Source organism: Arabidopsis lyrata, assembly GCF_000004255.2.
Source record: "Arabidopsis lyrata subsp. lyrata unplaced genomic scaffold ARALYscaffold_1, whole genome shotgun sequence".
NCBI classification, from domain to species: Eukaryota; Viridiplantae; Streptophyta; class Magnoliopsida; order Brassicales; family Brassicaceae; genus Arabidopsis; species Arabidopsis lyrata.
Genome location: NW_003302555.1, coordinates 30,897,504 through 30,918,058, shown reverse-complemented (window position 1 = coordinate 30,918,058; position 20,555 = coordinate 30,897,504). Strand labels below are relative to the sequence as shown.

The 20,555-nt window shown below is 34.5% G+C and overlaps 1 protein-coding gene and 2 long non-coding RNA genes across 5 annotated transcripts; all 3 read left to right on the top strand.

Moving 5' to 3' along the window:
- The first annotated feature begins 11,369 nt into the window (after positions 1 to 11,369).
- Positions 11,370 to 13,098, top strand: LOC110225466. Of its 3 annotated transcripts, XR_002329810.1 has the most exons (6): positions 11,370 to 11,691; positions 11,960 to 12,046; positions 12,526 to 12,585; positions 12,656 to 12,779; positions 12,870 to 12,932; positions 13,026 to 13,098. It is a non-coding gene; the product is annotated as an uncharacterized LOC110225466 (long non-coding RNA). The 3 variants fall into 3 exon arrangements; XR_002329808.1 differs by lacking the exon at positions 12,526 to 12,585; XR_002329809.1 differs by lacking the exons at positions 11,370 to 11,691; positions 12,526 to 12,585 and adding an exon at positions 11,713 to 11,882.
- Position 13,099: 1 nt separating this feature from the next.
- LOC110225467 lies at positions 13,100 to 13,561 on the top strand. Its single transcript, XR_002329811.1, has 2 exons — positions 13,100 to 13,206; positions 13,321 to 13,561. It is a non-coding gene; the product is annotated as an uncharacterized LOC110225467 (long non-coding RNA).
- A 1,222-nt stretch (positions 13,562 to 14,783) lies between these two features.
- On the top strand, positions 14,784 to 19,230 carry LOC9327970 (autophagy-related protein 18h). Its single transcript, XM_021012472.1, has 9 exons — positions 14,784 to 15,395; positions 15,588 to 16,031; positions 16,106 to 16,546; positions 16,786 to 17,031; positions 17,120 to 17,863; positions 17,979 to 18,154; positions 18,241 to 18,320; positions 18,391 to 18,834; positions 18,940 to 19,230. The coding sequence occupies exons 1-9, from the start codon at positions 15,204 to 15,206 to the stop codon at positions 18,942 to 18,944; spliced, it is 2,772 nt and encodes a 923-aa protein (XP_020868131.1). The 5' UTR covers positions 14,784 to 15,203; the 3' UTR covers positions 18,945 to 19,230.
- Positions 19,231 to 20,555: the final 1,325 nt, after the last annotated feature.

The following is a 20,555-nucleotide window of genomic DNA, read 5'->3' as shown; positions in this document are numbered from 1 at the left end:
GTTTTACTATTGGGCAGATTATATTTAGGTATATAGTTAATGATGTTTTTGTTTAGAAAAAACAAAAAATTTAATATTTTCTTAATCTGTGTGCAAAACTCAAAAATGACACTCTTTGTGAAACAGAGGGAGTATAAGTTAATAAATTTTAAATAATAAATGATGTTTTAATGTAAAAAAGAAAAATAATTTACATAATATATGTAGTTTCTTAATATGTAAATAAATATACCTTAAACAACATCTAAAATGTAACAGAGAGAGTATTCAAGAAGTATATGGACATTGTACAATGTTTGTCCCAAAAAAGATAAATGATAATTGAATAATTATTAATCTCTATTTAATATTCTTTTCTTCCCATGAAAAAGAAGAAAAAACAATATTCGTTTCATAATAAATAGTTAGAGAAGCATACCATAAATTTATGTAACATATTCATTGAATACTAAGAGAAATTGATTTCTTCACCAAATGACTTAAAAACTATTTTCTTGTGTGGTCTTATTGATATCTACTTTAGAAAACAACTTTCTATAGGGCTTGTACGTCTCTCCTATGCAGCTGAATCTATTCAACATGAAGCTATGTATCTCTATGGAATGATTCTCATCAATCAAAGTGATTTTATTGAGAGATCCAATTACATTAAGCAGCTATGGAAAAACCAGGGGATGCAAGCCATTAGACTATTTCAATAAAATTGTCGAAAGTCATTTTAGAGTTGAATGTGAGGCAATATCAAGATTACGATATGCTTCTAACTCAAATAGAAGTAGGGGATGAATGTATCATTGGAGAGTTTGATGAGGTATGTGACGGATGTTTCATCTACAAGGAAATTGTTTTGTTTCATAGACTATATGCATTAAGTTAATTTATTTTTTATGTAGACACATTCTTTTAATCCCACATTAAGTAAACTCATCAAAGTAGACATGACTTATGATGAAGTTTATTGAATAAAAGAGTTCTAACTCAAGTTAGATTTATTTTGCTATAGCACGGCAAAATAACTTTTAAAGCACATAAAAGCAAATTGACTTGCCTTTTCTTGGGTATCATATGATAACGTAGGCTGAGGGAACAAGCTTTCTCATATGTCTCCATAGGAGAATGCTCTAATACACAATTGAAAGTCACTAATTTACCTTTGAAAACTAACCTGCAAGACCAAAGCCAAATTTGCAATTTAAATTCAGAAAAGATAATAACAAATGCAAATTTAGTATGCGACGTGAAGCCATTGTAGTATTGTTCATTTCATGCAAAGGTTTTATTGTCACCGTATAACAAGGGCTATATACAAATAAGGTTTGTTGAGATCTCTCATAGAGTGATGATATCTACCAAATTAGCTTTCACAGTGCACCTTAGTTGTCATTCCTGCTCACAAAAATCCAAACCTTAGTCTTGACCAAAGACAAACAAATCTCATTCAAAGACATTGAAATTGGCCACAAACCCTAATAACACAACAAGCATAAATCACATTTCTTCCAGCAAAACGAGAACTTTAGAACTCAATGAACTCCATAAACCCAGAGCCGTACCTAGGAGTATAGAGACCAGAGGCGGTGTTAAAAATATTCCTCAAATCATATAAAACGAAACTTAAGAAAAAAATAACTACTACCATCCTAAATAGATGAAAACCTAGAGTAAAAATCAAAGATTTATTCTAAATCATACTTTTTTTTTCTTTTGCTGCTACAAAATCATCAACCGAGCATTCAAAATTAAAATGTTTAACCAACTTCCTTTCGATAGATAAAATAGCCGAATCACTCAATGTTTTTTTCGATATACTCGAGACTAGTTTTACTTTCAATTTAGTATTCTAAATACAAACAAAAATCTAAAAGCTAGTATTAGATGAAACAACATTATTACGAAGAAAGTTCTTACCAATTGATTAACATTCTCTTGTATGGAATACACTTTCTAGTATAAGAAACCTTTCTAGATGTCTTCTCAGGTTTGTACCTTGGATCCTCACAAAATTTATTCATTAAATCTTTGTCGGGTTCACTCCAGTAAATCATGCAAATATTTTTGCATATATCCATCATGTGGTAAAGCATACTCAATGTCCGCATCAACTTCTCTGTTTCATAAGAAGTTTTTGGAGCAACATTATCTTTTAGAAGAACCTTCTGAAACATGTGCGCATAATCATCGACACGTGCTTCTTTTTGATTGTGTATCGTCTTGATGTGCATTATATCAGCATCCAACAAAAATTTTGACAGGCTTTCAACGCAATTATCAAAAAAAAGTTCACTTGCTATATTTAAACGGTTGCTATATTCACTTGTAGCCTCAATATTAGGGGATTTCCAAGCATTATTTTTAACCGCGGGTTCATAAAATTATTCAGCACTTCTACTTGTCAACACAATAAAACGACAAAAACATAATTAAATTATATAGTATATTTTTTATAGAATCAATTAAATTCAGCAGTCTTTAAATATCTGCACTTGCTGATCATAAATACATATCTTTGTTATCGATTAGTATTAACTTCTATTTTCTTTTACTCTAAATAATTATATAAAATATTTCTATATTTTTATTTTCTAAATTTAAAATCACTATTATTATAGAAGAAGAATGTTTTCTTTACTCTAACATTTTAAGTAACATATATAATTGTTATTTGTTTTAACAATTTTTAGCTCATTTTTAACAAAACAATTTTTGATAATTTTTTTTATTTTACAAAAAAACCTTAAATGAATTTGATGGTTTTTACATATTTATTATCTCATAATTATACGTACTATAATTATTTCTAAAATTAAAATTTTCTAGTGATAAATTCAAAATAATATTAAATTATCATGATAATATATATATATATATATATATATATATATATATATTCATATTGTTATTTTTTTATTGAAGTTTCTTTATTATGGTATGGACTAAAGATTCCAAAATTTTGTAACGTTTTTAACAAGTATATGATATCTCTACTATCAGCACAAAATAAAAGGATGGACTGACCAACTTCTCAAGGCCCGATGTAAAATAATTTAGCTTCATTTTAATTCGCGACGCTAAAGTCAATGTCCAAAGTATGAACGCCATTTATATTTTTCTTTAACGTCGGCTAAAAACTGATAAAAATTTACTCTATTCACCTAACGCTAATCCAAAGCATTATATATACAAAAATAGGAATTTTGTTGTAATTAATTAAAATTTTGTAAAGAGAATGATTCATTTATATTTACTTAATAAATATTTTATGGTTATACAAAACAATAATACCTATACTCTACAACAATGTGATGCATTTATATTTACTTAAAAAATATTATATGGTTATACAAAAAAGTAATAATTATAATTTACAACAATGCCTAAATGCTATACTACTCTTGAAAGCCTTCAAATGGTAGTGTTTGTACCACAAATAACTTGAAATCAAATATAATATCAAAAAGTATGAGAACTTTATATAAATATTATGCAGAAAATGGTAGTAATTTCATTAGTTGATTACAAGACATACATATTAGATGTTATTACCTGATTACAAGGGAAACTAATGGTCTTTGGCTTCATGTTCACATCTATTGCATATCTTGTGTAGCCAGTAAAACACAAAACAAATATACACCTTAAATTAGGGTTCTCAATATTTGATAAATATACTGCAACTACAAAAATAGATTATAGAGTATTAAGGTTATTCTTCGAGCAAAGATGTAACAAGCTTGTCGCCAAAAACTGTTGTAAAATACATTTAGAAAACGATGTCGAAAGAATTCAACACCAAAGTATCCAATTATAAACATTACCAGCATTGCATATTTAGCAAGCAGAAGCAAAGTTGCTCATATGTTCCTTGAATTGACCTCTCCCATAGTCTTTTTAGGATGCAGTTGAAAGTCAAATGCTTTCAACAAACATGCTAATCAAAAACGTATGGTACAAATTATGTAAGACAAAGATAACACTATGATTCAATGAGAAAAATAAGAAGCAGAAGGATTCAACATAGTATGAATGAATTTGTTTGGTGAGCATGAGAGAAGGAAGCTATAGGCTCATTAGGAGTTATGGATAATGATATAAGTCAAATTAGACCTAAGACTACTTTCTCAAATAGGAGATAAATTGCAGTACTTTAGGGTCGAAATCCACAAAGCTCTCGTGTTCATACAATAGACTAACATGTTTTGAATTAAGCTAAACAGAAAATAAGAATCTTAAAAATAAAGAAAGCAATTAATATTATATTGGTTGTAAATTCAGATGAGAAAAACGTCAGGCTTAGGGAATTTCTTAGGAAATAAACAAATAGTAGATCTAGCAAATTAATCAGGATTATTTATCGAACCGTTCTAGAACTCAAAGCACTAATGTATAGCCAACCACCCTCTCGGATGCGTTGACTAACTAATCTAATATCAGGTAATTCCACCCTCTCGAATGCGAACTCCTAGATCTAGACTAGCATTAAAAACAGGTTTGATATGTTCATAAATATTTCTAGACCACCTCTCATATGAATCTAGAAATCTCTGTCCACCTAAGATAGTTCTAGTAATAGATGACCTCTCGAATCTACCTATTATCTTTAGATCAAATTCTAGGTGATCAAGCTAGAATTAGCATTAAGAACAACCTAAGGTGAAGAACTCTATAGATTAATCCTAACAGGTAATCGATCTACTAATTCATTTAAATCCCTAATGAGAATCCCTAAACCTAACAAGCAAACTACTCAGACATGGAGATTGAAACAAACAACATGATTGAATAGAATTGCATAAAGAAATCAAGAGAAGAAGTAAAAGAGTTTAAGAAATCTTCTCTGGAGGAGCTCTCTCCAATTATCTCCCAAAGGGTTCAAGCTCCCAAAAATACAATAGAATCGGAATTGAGAGATGTCTAAAACAAAACCCTAAAAATATATATTCTTAAAAACGTGTAGGGACTTCTTTGAAAATAGGGAAAAGTTCCGGGGTGATTCTGCAAATCTTCATATCTTCAAAAAGACGTGAAATCAAATTCCCATCACGAATTGGTGTCGACCGACACCAGGGGTGGTGTCGATCGACACTTGCACGTATTTTCGTCTCGGGATTACTCGCGCAGCATAACTTCTCTGTTTTGCTCCAGAATGATCCGTAATCTCCAAATTGGTCCCAAACGCATAAAACCCTGAAAAGACTCAAAAACACTCTAGAAACAACAAAAAGACTCTAAAACTGACACATATATCACGACTAAAATTGGTAAAATCCGTGATATATCAATTCCACCAGACTTAGTTTTTGTTTGCCCTCAAGCAAAACACAAAAACCGAACCCGTGGAAGAAGTTTGAAAACATAGAAACTCCCAATTTCTCTAGGCTATTACCTTGATCATCCAAACCAAATCCATATGCCTAGAAGATCGCATCAAATCCTAACCACCATGTAATTCTCCGCAAGCGTTCTCAACATTCCAAATTCAAAACCAAATTCCACAATTATATCCTACATCACTCATCGCATAAATCTCATCAATAAAATCAGTACTCAAGAACCTTCTAGACTCATTCCCGTACTATACCATGATAAATCAACCATTTCAACATATTTTGGTACTCTTTCTCTCCCCCCGGCTTATTCTTTTTCGAACCTATTTTTTTTATGACAAAAGTGTAAGCGAATAATGGTATCATCGAAAATGTTCATAACCTCGCTTCCAACCTTTGTGTGATCATTCCTCTTGAAGTAAAATAATGAGATCACGGGAAATTTTCCTATCTCTTTCCTCCAATAGAAAATCATTTCAATCTGTTTTTTTTTTTTTTTTTAATGTATAAGGGAGAGAAATACCATATTTTCCACATAGGTCTCATTTATCAGGTATGAACATATTTGAATTATCTTGAACCCTTTGGGAGATTGAAACAAACAACATGATTGAATAGAATTGCATAAAGAAATCAAGAGAAGAAGTAAAAGAGTTTAAGAAATCTTCTCTGGAGGAGCTCTCTCCAATTATCTCCCAAAGGGTTCATGCTCCCGAAAATACAATAGAATCGAAATTGAGAGATGTCTTAAACAAAATCCTAAAAATCTATATATATATTCTTAAAAACGTGCAGAGACTTCTTTGAAAATAGGGAAAAGCTCCGGGATGATTTTGCAAATCTTCAAAACTTCAAAAAGACGTGAAATCAAATTGCCGTCACGAATTGGTGTCGACCGACTGAGATTGAACACAAGTTTCTGGCATATGTAATTTAGGGTTTATATGAAATTGAACACAAGTTTCTGGCATATGAACATGGATTGAGATTTAGATGCATATGCCAGAAACTCGTGTTCAATTTCATATAAACCCTAAATTACTAAGCATCGTTTCAGATATCTGAATTTAGATATTATAAAACATGGTACTAAATAGATCAACTGCCTGGTACAAAAATGACCAGCGATTCTCAACCCCACAGCAAAAACTCGATACACTGAAATTGATTTCTAATCAAACTTTTTCCGCTTCTGAATTTCTCCGCCTCTAAAATTGAATCATATTAGAGATTGATTTCAAAAACACTGAAGCTCTAGAGCGAAGAAAAACTAAGTTGAAGAGGCTCATGAAATTTTGACAATGGAACACACTGGAACGATTATTTCTTCTACTTTTTTTGTCAAAAAAACGATAATTTTTGGGGATAAATGAATAAAAATATTTCTTTTTACTTAAATGAAATTTCAAGTCGGTTTAATAATTTAGAGTCGGTTTAAAACCAAAAGTTAATAAACCGACGTCACCAAACATATTTTTTTTAGTGTATTACTTTTTATTTAATATATTAACACATGAGATCCATGTTCTAAAAATTGGCCGCCTAGGCGCCCAAGGCGCTAATTGAGGGGGGCCACGACAATTTTTTCTAAATGGTTCGAATAATCCCTGATCCGATTTTTTGTTTGCCAAGACCGCCTAATAGCCGCCTAGACCACGTGGAATAACCCGGTCGTTGACTATAGGTACGACCAAGGCACATAAATTTTTGTCGGATTGTTTTTGGTCCTATTTTCGTTGAAAATAACTCGGGAGGTTATTTAGAGATTTTTGATCGAAGAAAAAGTTATTTACGGTCAAAATATCAAGTTTTAGATCGAGCGGGTTGATCAATTACGATTCTAAGTGTGCAGTATCGTACCGTGAGCACGTTGGTGCGACCGGAGAATTTTGGTGTTACGGGCGAACTACATTGCGGAAATCTAGCCATAAAATCATGTAGGGATTATGAGAAGCATATCTCGGATTTTATGGAGAAGTAGAGAGTTTGTTGTTGGGAGTTTGGGAAAGAAAAATCCCACATTTTTGGAAAAAAAGAAAAAAAGGTTTGATGTGATTAGGAGATTTGGTAAATCTTTCTAGATTTCGTAAATCAAGACTAGATTCGGTGTATTTTTTGATTCGTTGTATCTTCCGTAAATCGGACCGGATTCGATGGATCAACACCGTAATGCGAACGACGATGTGTCAAGCATGCAGGTGCATGATCGATGTGTGTTAGCCATGCGAGCGCATGTTCGCCATGTGTTGGCCATGCGAGCGCATGTTCGCCGTCTGTCAGAATGTGTGCATGTTTACCGTGTGTCAGAACGAGTGCATGATCGCCGTGTGTCGGCCATGCGAGCGCATGTTAGCCGTATGTTGGCCATGCGAGCGCATGTTCGCCGTGTGTCAGAACGAGTGCATGTTCACCGAGTGTCGTACATGCGGGCGTATATTAGCCATGTGTCGCGACGTCTCCTCCAAGTGTTGTGGGATATCTGCCACTTGTTCCGCATGCGTGAGAGGTCTTCACCTATAAATATAGGTAGTGGCTCTTTATTTTTGGGAGAAGGAGGAGATCCCGAAGGTGAAGAAGCTCTGCTGGAGACTGTTTTGTCGTTTTTCTGCCGTTGCCGAGAAGAATCGCCGAGAGATCTGATTTGCCGTCCACATCTGTGAGTTCCAAAGTGTGTGAAGTGGCGCACAAACTTTCTCTTCTTGATTGCTTGCTTGTTTTTTTTTGTTGTTGTTGTCGTGGTTTGGCTCATGTTGTTTGTGTGGTTGTTATTTAGAGTTTTGTGGTGTTCGAGTGCACTTCCCTCTTTTTATTGGGTTCGGAGAGACTAGGTCGCTCCCAAGGGCCAGACAGTTACCTGACGAGGTAACGGGGATTGTCCGTCGTTGAAGGCCCATGTGGTATATCGTTTATAGACTTCGTGGCTTTAAACGGATTGTTCACTTGTTCGATGGGAAGGATCGTTCACATGGCCATAGGATGTGTTGTGTTGTTATTTGTTGTTTATTGCTTGTTTGTTTAGGTTGCATGTTAGATTGATTGTTTTCCATTGTTCGTCAATGGTTTTGCTTGTTGCTTGTTTATCTATTTTTCTGTTGGGGACTTGGGGTGTTTAATTTTCGAGTTTAGGCGTCGAACTAACTGAGTAATTAGTACTCATGATGCCACTATTTTGTTGCTGGTAACCATTAGTTGGGTTGCTTTAGAGGGAGTTTGGACGTGTAGGCCGCTGGTGTAGTTTGTTAGTTGTTTAAGTTGCTTTTATTTCTTTTTGGTATATGCTTGAAGTCATGACTCGTTAAAACTGGTTTTTGTATGAACGTTGTTTTATTACTATTATTGAATAAAGTTATGTTTAATTTTATGACGAGGAATTGATGATAAGCCTTTGTCCGGGCCGACACAATTTCCTTTCTCGGAAAAGGTTTGGCAAGCCTAATTTCGGGATCGGAAGAGACGGTACTAAGGGTGGACGGACTAAGGACACTAATTTTGTGCTACAACCTCGGTCTATTCGTACAAAGTACTTGTCACATGTAAGGGCCTAGCCGGACTTATGTCTAGTATGGTTAAGAGACGCTACACCGCGCCTAGCCCATTTTTTTTTACATTTTTAATGGATCTAAAATTCAATTGTCCAACCTATGTTTGTAATTTGTTTAAAAATCATAAATCTGAGCTTAAAATCTTGATTTCATGTGTTACGTAATTTATTTATAAAACAAAATTATATAAATTTTTTAATTATAATGGATTAATATGTTTTTAAAACATTACATAGTCCTAAAGCTAATCCCGATTAATTTCCATATAATCTCCGATTTTTTTTGCTAGGTGCTAGGCCCACCCTCACCGCCGCTTAGCGATTTTTTGAACACCCATGAGATTAATAAAAAATTTATTGGATGACTCAAATATATATATATAACAAAATCGAATTAAGATTTCTATAAAGCAAATTGTACCAGTACTAGATTTTAACCCGCGGTACACCGCGGGGCTATATTTTCTTAAAAAAATCAAAATGTAATTTGTTTGATAGATTATTTTGATTGTTAATTTTAGGATTTCACCCGTGGTATACTATCTTTTATAAATATCAACCCAAACCCGTGCCATCATATTACCCGTCCCGTGAAATTAAACATCATTTAGTTATTTTTCTTTTTAATAATACTTTTATTTAAAAGCTATATAATTCAAGTCAATTTAAAAATTTCTTTTAAATGGTTCCCATAAGATATATATACATATATATTAAATTTGTATAGATTTGAAATAATATTAATATTACAAACTTTTTATATAATTTAAATATTATAAATATTTTTAAAAATATGCAATATATATTTTTTGTTATTGAATAAGAGGATATTATGTGTAAGAAATATAGAAAATAAGAGTTTAATATTTTTATTATGGAGTCGCAAGAAAAATCTTTTATTTCTATACATGTTATTCGTTTATTAATAATAAAAGAAAACAAATCCTTTAAATTAGATATTAACTAAAATAAACGCACCATAATTACTTATTAAGTAACAACCAATAAATTTCACCAAAAAATAGGTAACAACCAATAAATTCTAAACGCAGTAATTAAAGAATGAGATATTAAAAAAATATATCAAATAAGATATAAGAATCTTAAAATAATTGAATATCTAAATAATTTAATTGTTAGTGTCGATTTTAATGCCTTTATTAATGTGGATTTTTTTTTTTTACAGAGAAATATTTCCTAAAGATTATAACATTATTGACTCAGAAAATTAAGGAAGATATGAATTTATGATTCTCGAAATCGTGTTGGTAATATCTTTAAATAATATTTTTCAAATTTAAATAATTAATGCCAATGGCATTCATCCGTAAATACATTCCAACTCCAGGATTTATTTGCTAAAAGTCATCCAAAAATGTATATATAGATTCGTTTTTGTTTTGTTTAAATAGATTTTTCGAATAAGTATTGCCATTTTTCTAATGAATTTCGTTTATTTTGTATGGACTAGTTATTAAAGATTCTAAATTTGTATAACGTTCTTAAGAAGTATCTTATATCTCCATAATATTACTTTTTATTTTATATATATACACATGAAATTAATAATTTCTATTAGATGATATATATATATATATATATATATATATATATATATATATATCTAATTTCTATTTGTTGCAACATTTACGACGCATTTAGCTTTGTGAAAAATTGCAACAACAACAACTTTGACACTATATTATATTGTAGCAAATTTGTTACAATATAATTTAGTTAGTATGTCCTTACTGAGCTACACCACATGGAACACTCCCCGGTATCCCTTTTGGACCTCGCAAAGAGAGAACGTGACTGCATTCGCGGTCTGCAACAAAGGATTTCGTATTTTCTTCATCAAAATAATCATCATAATTATTGTGAGGAAACGTCCACAATAATTAGTCTTTTATCAATTTAATGCAACTCCGTTTCAATTCCTTAATTTGACTCTAAATAAATAATATTCTAATCTTTATTTGTTACAACATTTGCGACGTGGTTAGTTTTGTGAAAATTTGCAACAACTACTTTGATACTATATTGTAGCAAATTTGTTATAATATAACTTATCAGTATTTATTGCTATTTATCTACGTTTAGTAACAAATTGGCTACAAACCGTAGTAATTAAACTAATTTGTAAATAATAGTAGCAAATTGTTGTTACAATATTTTGTTGTCTCGTAACGTGGCTATATGGAAGAAATTTTTTAGTATATATAGCCACAACATTGCAACTATATATATATGTGCACTACAAAAAAAGTGTGCATTGATAGCATATTAGGATAGCACGGATTTTGCAAATGCTATTAAAGATGATATCGAGGGATTTGTAACTATATCGTAGCATTTGAAAAATGCTAAGCCCTATAATAGCAAAGAAGAGACGTAGAATCACTTATGACCGCCAAAACTTAGCAAATATTTCACAAAAACCGCTTAACACTTTAGCAAAAAAAATTTTTTTTTTAAATTATTAAGAGACAACCCTAATTTCTATCTTCTTCTCCTTCATCGTTCTCTCCTCCTATACCTCTCTATTCTTCTTTTCTCCTCTCTCGCTTACTCTCTTCCTCTGATTATGCAACCCTAGATCTATTAGATTTTATCAGTTTCGCTTCAGATTTCAGATCCATTATCTCTTTGTCACCCTCGCTTTCATCCCCAAATTTATCTTATTCTTCTTCAATTTGATGAAAACTTCAGTCTCCATCTTCGTCGGTGGTCTGAGATAGCCTTAAACCATAAATTTAATTTCGGTGGCTGAAACGTAGGTGAAACCCAAACCATCTTCGTCGCTTGGTTCTTCGTAGCTGAAAGGTTTCTCGATCAATTGCTTAATCCTTCTCGCTCCGACTCCCATCTTTCTCTTTCTCTCGGCTCCATATGTACGATTTTGTTAGGATTCACTAGATTTATTAGCAATTGTAGATGAATTTGGGTTAGATTGATTTAGCAGTGAGATAATGATTTCGATTTAGAAAGCAAAAAGTCTCCATCGAGTTCTTCTAGTGAGTTTTTACATATCTATTTTCATACATCATAGAACTCTCCCTTTTTCTACTCTAATATCTTACTTGTTTCCCAGATACAATGAATCCTCAAATACTTCCAGAGCTCTTTTCCATTTAGTGAGAGTGGCAAGAGAGCAAAGCTCAAGAAATAACCAAGAGAGGTCTGTCTTTCCGCTTTTTCTTTGTTTTTTTTTCAATGAACATGATGGAGTCTTTACTCACGTAGTTCTTAGGATTCAAGCAAACCATGCCTTATTTATGGACTGTCGCAATGTCTCCTCTTTGGTATATATGTGCAGTCTTTGAAAAATGTTTGCAATTGTTCATGTTTACTCTATTAAGATGTCGTTACTTTTCTCGTTTTCTCATTGCTGCTTCAAATGGTTCATGTGTACTCTATTAAGATTTGTTAGGATGTGATCTTTAAGAATTTAATTTGGTTACTTTAGTCTAGGTTGTTGCGACTTAGATAACGATTACTCTACAGATTTGTAATGTTAATGGTAATGTTTCATACTTGATCCTTTATTGGAGTCTGTTTTTTATGGCTTCTGATGATTGTGGAAGTGGAAATAGCTTTCCAGATTGATGGCTGCAGGTTTTGATTTTCTGTTACAGGTTTTAGTTTATGAATTTTCAGGTTTTGGTTTCTAAATTTGCAAGTTTTGGTTGTCTAAGTCACAAGTTTTGGGTTTCTCTGGTTAGCTACTACATTTTTATTTCATACACACGTTATTTTCCTTAACTTACATGGGTTCTGTTTTTGACAGTGAAGGGACAAAAGGTTAATACTAGTCCTAGCTAGTAATTGTACTCTCATGTGCTTGGATTCATTGAGAAAGCAGGAGATAAAGAAAGGCTTTTGAAGTGGAGTTTGAGTGATACCTGGAATGGGTATAGATTCTTACTATCACTTAATCTTGTTTAGATCTGTTTCTCGTCTTGTGTGTTATATACGTATAATCTAATCTTTTGTGTATTTAGCAATCACAAATGTGGTAACAATCTCTACGATCCTGAAGCACACTGGACTAGCAACATAGAAGAGTAAGTAAAATTTCCTTTCTTATCATCAACGTTTATTTTTTGTAAATCATAATTCAGTAATCTGTTTTCCCTTTGTTCCATGTTTGCCAACAGAGGTGTTAACGTTGTTGACTGTGGGAATGAAAGACAAGAACAAAGGAAGCATGGTCCAGAAGGCTAAGGCAAGTTTCTTTTAATATTTTTTTAAGGCTGGTGAATAAGCTACAACAGAAGCTGTTTAGGTCATTGGATTGTCTTTGAAGTCTGATGCTAAAAAGACCATCATGAATCTCAGGTTCCCTCTTTTTCTCACGGTTTTCTAGCCATTATCTTGTAGAAGTAATTGAGAAAGTCACTTGCTTTTACTCATACAAAGACATCCAACTTCAAAAAGAGAACTGAACTGCAGAGGATATAGAGAAGGCAGTGAAATGAGAATTGCTTGGAATGAGACATCATCTTAAGTCCTTGGAGGGAGGGAAAGAGCAAACCAATGGAGTTCTTTGTTTAGTCCATCTGAATTGCAGTACTTATGACGTTGTTTATGACCTTTGTTTTTATAACAAATGGTGTTAAATGCTGAACTATTTTGTAAAATTACAATTATGTATTTTTTGATGATCTATGAAAAGAAACGTGCTTTCAACAAATTGGTTTTGTAGCATATAATTATTTGGATTTTAAATTTATAGATTTAAAATAATTTTGCAATTCATCATTTTATAATGTAGCACATAAAAATTGCTACACAAAAATATAATATAGCAAAAAATATGAGTTATAAAAAATTATATTAAAGCATTCGATTAGTGCTATACTAGAAGGACTTATAATAGCACGACAAAAAATGCTTTTGTATGGGTGATACCTACTATAGCTGCCGAGAACATAGCGTTTGTGAATTCGCTATCTATAACGTAAGATAGCATATTTTTAGCGCTATCAATGAACAAATTTCTTGTAGTGGTGTGTCCATAGTGCGAATCTCCCTTTGGTCGTATGTGTGTCCATAGTGTGAATCTCCCTTTGGTCGAAAACCAATGTCTTGTCCTTGTGTGCTTTTCAAGTTAAGAATAACACTTATTGCTGCAACCTAATGATCGATATTGTTGCAGATACGGTATAAACTTAGCTAATATCAAAACAATGTAACATAGGTCGGTCTGAGTAATTATATGATTGATAAGATGTTATATACCTGGATCTCCAAGAGTGTATGAACCACGGAAGTGGATCGATGAGCTGAGCTCCACTCCACGAGATGGAAGTCTTTGTGATAAGCTGGAGTTCTCAATTTTAATGGAGACATACTCAACATAAAAAGAGAAAAGTAAGATAATACACACTTTGCTAAGAAAAAAAAAAACTGAATTTTCAATTGATAAGAATGGTGAATAAAAGAAAATAGGTGTTGAACCTATAGAGAGACTCAAAATCAAATATCCCTAAGTACTAAAACAAGCAAAAAATAAAACATAAAATTCAAAATACAAAAGAATTGATTACCCAAATTACTATGTAGTCGTTGGGCATTAACTGCTTTGGTGCAAATGGGTCTAAACATTGAAGGCCTAGGCCTGAGGGATGCCTTGACTTTCTTTGAGTTGTGACGTGCAAACTAGGGCCTATTTCAATTATACACCAAAGAAGTAACAACTAGGACCTATTTTACGAAAAATTAAGTTTGCACGATCTCTACACTTTCGTAAACTATGCATAGATCTATTATTGATTAAATTTAGTGTAATTTTTGACATATATTATTTAGTGCATATATTTCAGAAAAAAAAAAAAAAGGTAATAATGTGAACATGCATGAGAAAAAAATACAAAAACTATTTTGCTTACACAACAATTTAAAACACCCGTAGACGCCAAACACTACAGTAACTCATTTTTAGGACAAGAAACAAAGTGAAAAAAAAAAAAAAAAAAAACTAAACTAACCAAAACTTAAAGCCACAAAGGCCCAAAGAACAAAACAAAAAGCAAACCCAAAAAAAAAAAAAAAACAGAAACACAAAAAAAAAAGCAAAGAACCGTTTATTCTTCATCTTCATCTTCTTCTTCGCTTCGTCTTCTTCTTCTTCTTCCGTGAAGAAGGTCAAAAACACACCACCGCTTAACCCAATTACAAAAAAAAAATGTCGAAGCTTCAAAATTTCTCAAATTAAACAATCTCTTTTAGTTATTTCCCCTTCTTCTTCGTAATCGCCGCCGGCTTATGCTGTTTCCGATTGTTATCTCCGGTGTATCTCCGGTGGTCTCTCCCACGACTAATTTATAATTACTATGAAGAGCAACTCCAAAATCAACAACGGAGATAATCATAATCAAACGAAGACTAATGGTACTAATGGCTTTTTGCCTAATTCGTTAAAATTCATCTCTACTTGCATCAGAACTGCTTCTTCCGGTGTTCGCTCAGCTAGCGCCTCCGTCGCTGCTTCTCTCTCTTCTGATTCTCATGAGCTTAAAGATCAGGTTTTGACTCAATTTTGATTTTCCCCAATTCCTGATTTTGGATTTTGAATTTGGAATTTTGGGGGTTTTTGATTCATAATTTGATTCATTCTCCAATTGGGTTTATCTGATTTTGATCAGATTAGGAAAAGTTTTGAGCTTTTTAAGTTTAGCAGATAGGTTTGACTTGTGATCTTTGTTTTGGTGAAGCAGGTGTTGTGGTCTTCATTTGATAGATTACACACAAGTGAATCTTCTTTCAAGAACGTTCTTTTACTAGGTTATACGAACGGGTTTCAAGTTCTTGATATCGATGATGCAAGTGATGTTACCGAATTTGTGTCCAGGCGGGATGATCCAGTTACGTTTTTACAGATGCAGCCATTACCTGCTAAATGTGATGGAGTTGAAGGATTTAGATCATCACATCCTATACTTTTAGCTGTTGCTGATGAGGCTAAAGGTTCAGGTCCTATTGTAACTGGTAGAGATGGATCGGTTAGAAATGGTTATGAGGATCCTCTTGCACTCTCTCCCACGGTTGTGCGGTTCTATTCGCTTCGATCTCATAACTATGTTCATGTTTTGAGATTTCGATCTACTGTTTATATGGTTAGATGCAGTCCTCGGATTGTCGCTGTTGGTCTTGGTTCGCAGGTTAGCTTTTATGTGCTTAGAATGTTCTGGTAATTGAGAGAGGCATCTATTAATGTTTTTCCATTTTGATGCAGATATATTGTTTTGATGCTCTAACTCTTGAAAACAAATTCAGCGTCCTTTCGTATCCTGTACCTCAGCTTGGAAACCAAGGGATATCTGGTGTTAATGTCGGATATGGTCCAATGGCTGTCGGACCTAGATGGTTAGCTTATGCTTCCAATAGTCCTTTATCATCGAGTATAGGTCGACTGAGCCCTCAGAATGTTACTCCTCCTGGGGTCAGTCCATCTACCTCGCCAAGTAATGGTAATCTAGTGGCAAGATACGCCATGGAATCTAGTAAGCATTTGGCAGCTGGGTTACTCAATATGGGTGACAAGAGTTTCAAAACTATATCTAAATACTGTCAAGATCTCAAGCACGACGGTCCTGGTCCTTCTCTTTCGTCCAGTCCTGGCCGGAAAGTTGGTCGGCTTGCATCTCATTCAGCAGAGTCAGATGTTGTTGGAACGGTTAGTCTTTTAGAGAAAGCATCTTATCTTGATTATATTGAAACCTCGTTTTTTGTGCGTTGTGGAATGTCAAACCCTTTATTGAGTATCGCCAGAACCTGGATTAGGATAGTAAATATGTTATACGGTGTTTTCTTTATTTTGTGATGCACTTTGGATAGTTATTTCAATCTGTTTTTAAAGAGTTGGGTATCTAAAGAAGAGGAGTATAACCCGCTTATCACTATGACCGGTGGCAGGTAATTGTCAAAGATTTTGAGTCCCGAGCTATTATAGCACAATTCAGGGCTCACACTAGTCCAATTTCTGCTCTCTGTTTCGACCCAAGTGGCACTCTACTAGTAACAGCCTCAATCCACGGTAACAATATTAACGTTTTCCGGATTATGCCGTCACATACAAAGAATGGACCAGGTGCTCAAAGCTATGATTGGAGCTCCTCCCATGTGCCTCTTTACAAACTACATCGTGGCATGACATCAGCTGTATGTTTCTTATTAATTTTTGTTTTGTAGCTATGCCTCATTTTGGCATTTATGTTACTGTAAACGCTGCTGTGCTAAATTCCCACAGGTAATACAAGGTATTTGCTTTAGTAGCTACAGTCAGTGGATTGCAATTGTTTCATCTAAGGGCACCTGCCATATATATGTTTTGTCCCCGTTCGGCGGAGAAAATGTTCTTGAAATACGAAACTCTCAATTCGATGGACCAACGCTTGCTCCAACATTGTCCCTGCCGTGGTGGTCCAGTCCATCGTTTATGACCACCCATTTTTCATATCCACCCCCAGCGTCGGTTACTCTTTCTGTGGTTAGCCGAATCAAATGCAACAATTTCTTCCATGCTGCAAGTTCCGTTGTAGGAAAACCGACCTTCCCCTCTGGCTGTCTTGCTGCTGTTTTCCATCAATCTGTGCCACAAGAATCGCAGTCGTCATCTCATGCCTTGGACTACTTACTGGTTTACACCCCATCAGGTCATGTAGTTCAATACAAACTCATTCCATCTCTTGGAGGAGACCAGGCTGAGAGCAATACGCGAAATGGAGCACCTTCTGTACTGACCTCTGAAGAGGAACTGAGAGTGAAAGTTGAACCAGTTCAGTGTTGGGATGTCTGTCGAAGAGCTGATTGGCCAGAGAGAGAGGAGAACATATGCGGGCTTACTTATGGTGGACGAAACATTGCAGAGCAAACCGTTGATACCTCTGATAGTGAAGACTTAACAAAGCCTCTGGAGAAACACCATGTTTATCTTGCCAATGCAGAGGTGCTGATAAACTCCGGAAGAAAACCAATCTGGCAAAATTCAGAGGTGCCATCTACTTTTCTGTTTCCTTACAATCCATGATAAAACACGATTTAGTCATGTCTTCTTACTATATAGAATGTACAATGGCTGACACTCCCTTAAATTTTATAAATTCCAGATATCTTTCTATCCGATGTTTCCACCAGACTCTGATGGCAAGAACCTGAATTCGCATCAAGGTGGCGGGGAGACAGAAATCGGGAAGGTATCTGCGAATGAGGTTGACATTAGGCGGAAGGATTTGCTGCCGGTGTATGATAATTTTCACAGTGTGTATACCAGTATGCGCAACAGGTACGTTACCTCGCTAACTGCATCACATCTTATAAATTGCGTCTGTCAATGATCCAATTGGGAAGTGGTTCTTCTTATGCTTGCAGAGGATTTTCTGCGGAAAGAGATTCAGATTCAACTTCTTCTTCTGATCCCGGACAAGTTAAAGAAATACATCCATTCAATGGTAATCAAATTTACTTTCTTATCGATGCATTATAACATTTGTCAGATCTTCAAACTGATGTTTTAAACAGGTATGGCTTACCCCGAGGATGTGGAAAGTAGAGGAAGTGCCCATTTTGCACTATCTCCAAACCAAAATCCTCATACCGGAATTGTAACATTCAAACAGCCTGTAGTTTCCATTTCTTCTGCTGTGAAAGACACTGATTATATAGACGACGCTCATCTCTTGCCAAAGAACGCCTCCCTGCCCGCTGAAACAAGAATTGAAAACAGCAGCGGGATAAGTGGAGATTCAAATGTAAGTTCTAACCGTTCTGATATGAGCATGAATGCAGCTGACGAGGGTGAAGGACCCATTGATGGCTCCCCAAATTTCGAGCAGTTTTTCAAGGAGGTGATCTCCAATGAAACCGTTACAGAAACTGAGCATAAGGATGCTCCATCTGATGGAAAACTCGATGATGATGACGAGGATGACATGCTTGGTGGTGTTTTCGCTTTCTCCGAAGAAGGTAAAAAGAATCCATCCCATATCCCGTAACTTTTTCGATGAAATGAATCCTGTTCTAACGGGTATTATCGCTGCTATATCATCAACATTTTTGGATGTATTACAGGTTGAGTTTAGTTAAATCTATGGCCAAAGCTCTAATGGAGAAGGGTTCACTTGCTAATCCCGTTTGCTGCAACTTACTCACTGATGATCTTAATACCCTGAAAAAAAAACTTTTAAAATCAATTTCTTTTATCATCTGTTTCTGTAAATGCTTGTAAATGAATTGTTCATTATCAACAGTCTCTCGATTTCCATGGACTGTTTCTTTGTAATTTTTTTATTCACGTGTAACTCTATTCATTCATCGAAAAAAAAAAAAAAGGAGAAAAGCAGGCAAAAAAATAGAAAGAAAGATTTATTTCGTTTGGTTTTTACTACTTGTGTATGCATTGTGTGTTTTTTTTTTTTGTTGCATTGCTGTGTTAATATTTCTCTGCAGGGCTAGAAATGTGTAAGTGCACTCTATACCAGGAGCTCAGATAAGTGCACAAGTTGCCGGAACAGGATTGAAGCTGTTCTTGGATACAGGAATAATGACTAAGTAATTGTTGCTGACGTGGAATAGGCGCCAAATGAATGAATGACGTGGTGATCACAACAGAATAAGTTCAGTTTGGCAAGAAGATATTCGATGGAGATTTGGAGAGATCCAAGATCGAGAAGACTAAACCTAGAAGATCTGAAGACCTCGTGAATATAAAGGGGTGCTAAGGCTCTTGCTAGGGTTAGCCGTTTTTGAAGCAAAAAAGTAACGCAAGCTTTTTTGTTCTGTTAGAGAGTAAGCTTTACTCTGTTTTAAGTTACAAGAGAGATTAGAGAGTGTGTTCTTGTAATTCTCTTGTGAGTCTTAGAAATCTCAGGTGACAAGCTAAAAGTAGTTTTAGGTCTTGTATAAAACCAGTTAAGAGAGTTGTAACTTCTTAACCAGATTTCTAATAAAGTAATACTCAGTGTTTTTGAGTTTGGGGAATACGGTTCTGAGTTCATCCAAATTTCACTTGGTATCAGAGCAGGCATTTGAACTAAGTTGTACTTGACAACAGGTGAAGATCCTCCGGAGAGGATGGACTACCCCAAGGAGTTTATTGCTATCGGTAAGTCAATCATGCTGGAAAAAGGAAACTACGGTCATTGGAAGGTGAAGATGAGAGCACTCATCCGTGGACTTGGAAAGGAAGCTTGGATTGCTACTAGCGTTGGATGGAAGCCCCCAGTCACTAAAGGTGAAGATGGAAAGGATGTGATTAAGTCAGAAGATCAGTGGACTGACGCAGAAGAAAAAACAGCTACAGCAAACTCAAAAGCTTTGTCTCTGATTTTCAACTCTGTGAATCAGAATCAGTTTAAACGAATCCAAAACTGTGAATCTGCTAAGGAGGCTTGGGATAAACTTGCTAAAGCGTATGAAGGAACAAGCAGTGTAAAGCGATCTCGGATAGATATGTTGGCATCGCAGTTTGAAAATCTGACCATGGATGAGATGGAGACCATTGAGGAGTTTAGCGGCAAGATCAGTGCTATAGCTAGTGAAGCACACAACCTTGGTAAGCAGTATAAGGACAAGAAACTGGTTAAAAAACTACTGAGGTGTCTTCCTTCAAGGTTTGAGAGCAAGAGAACTGCTATGGGAACTTCACTGGACACGGATACAATTGAGTTTGAAGAAGTGGTTGGCAT

Bases quoted from the DNA above. Each gene is read 5' to 3' on its own strand.
- LOC9327970 (XM_021012472.1), top strand. From the start codon at position 15,204: ATGAAGAGCAACTCCAAAATCAACAACGGAGATAATCATAATCAAACG. The intron at 15,396-15,587 runs GTTTTGACTCAA...TTGGTGAAGCAG, and splicing joins CTCATGAGCTTAAAGATCAG to GTGTTGTGGTCTTCATTTGA. The intron at 18,321-18,390 runs GTAATCAAATTT...TGTTTTAAACAG, and splicing joins AGAAATACATCCATTCAATG to GTATGGCTTACCCCGAGGAT.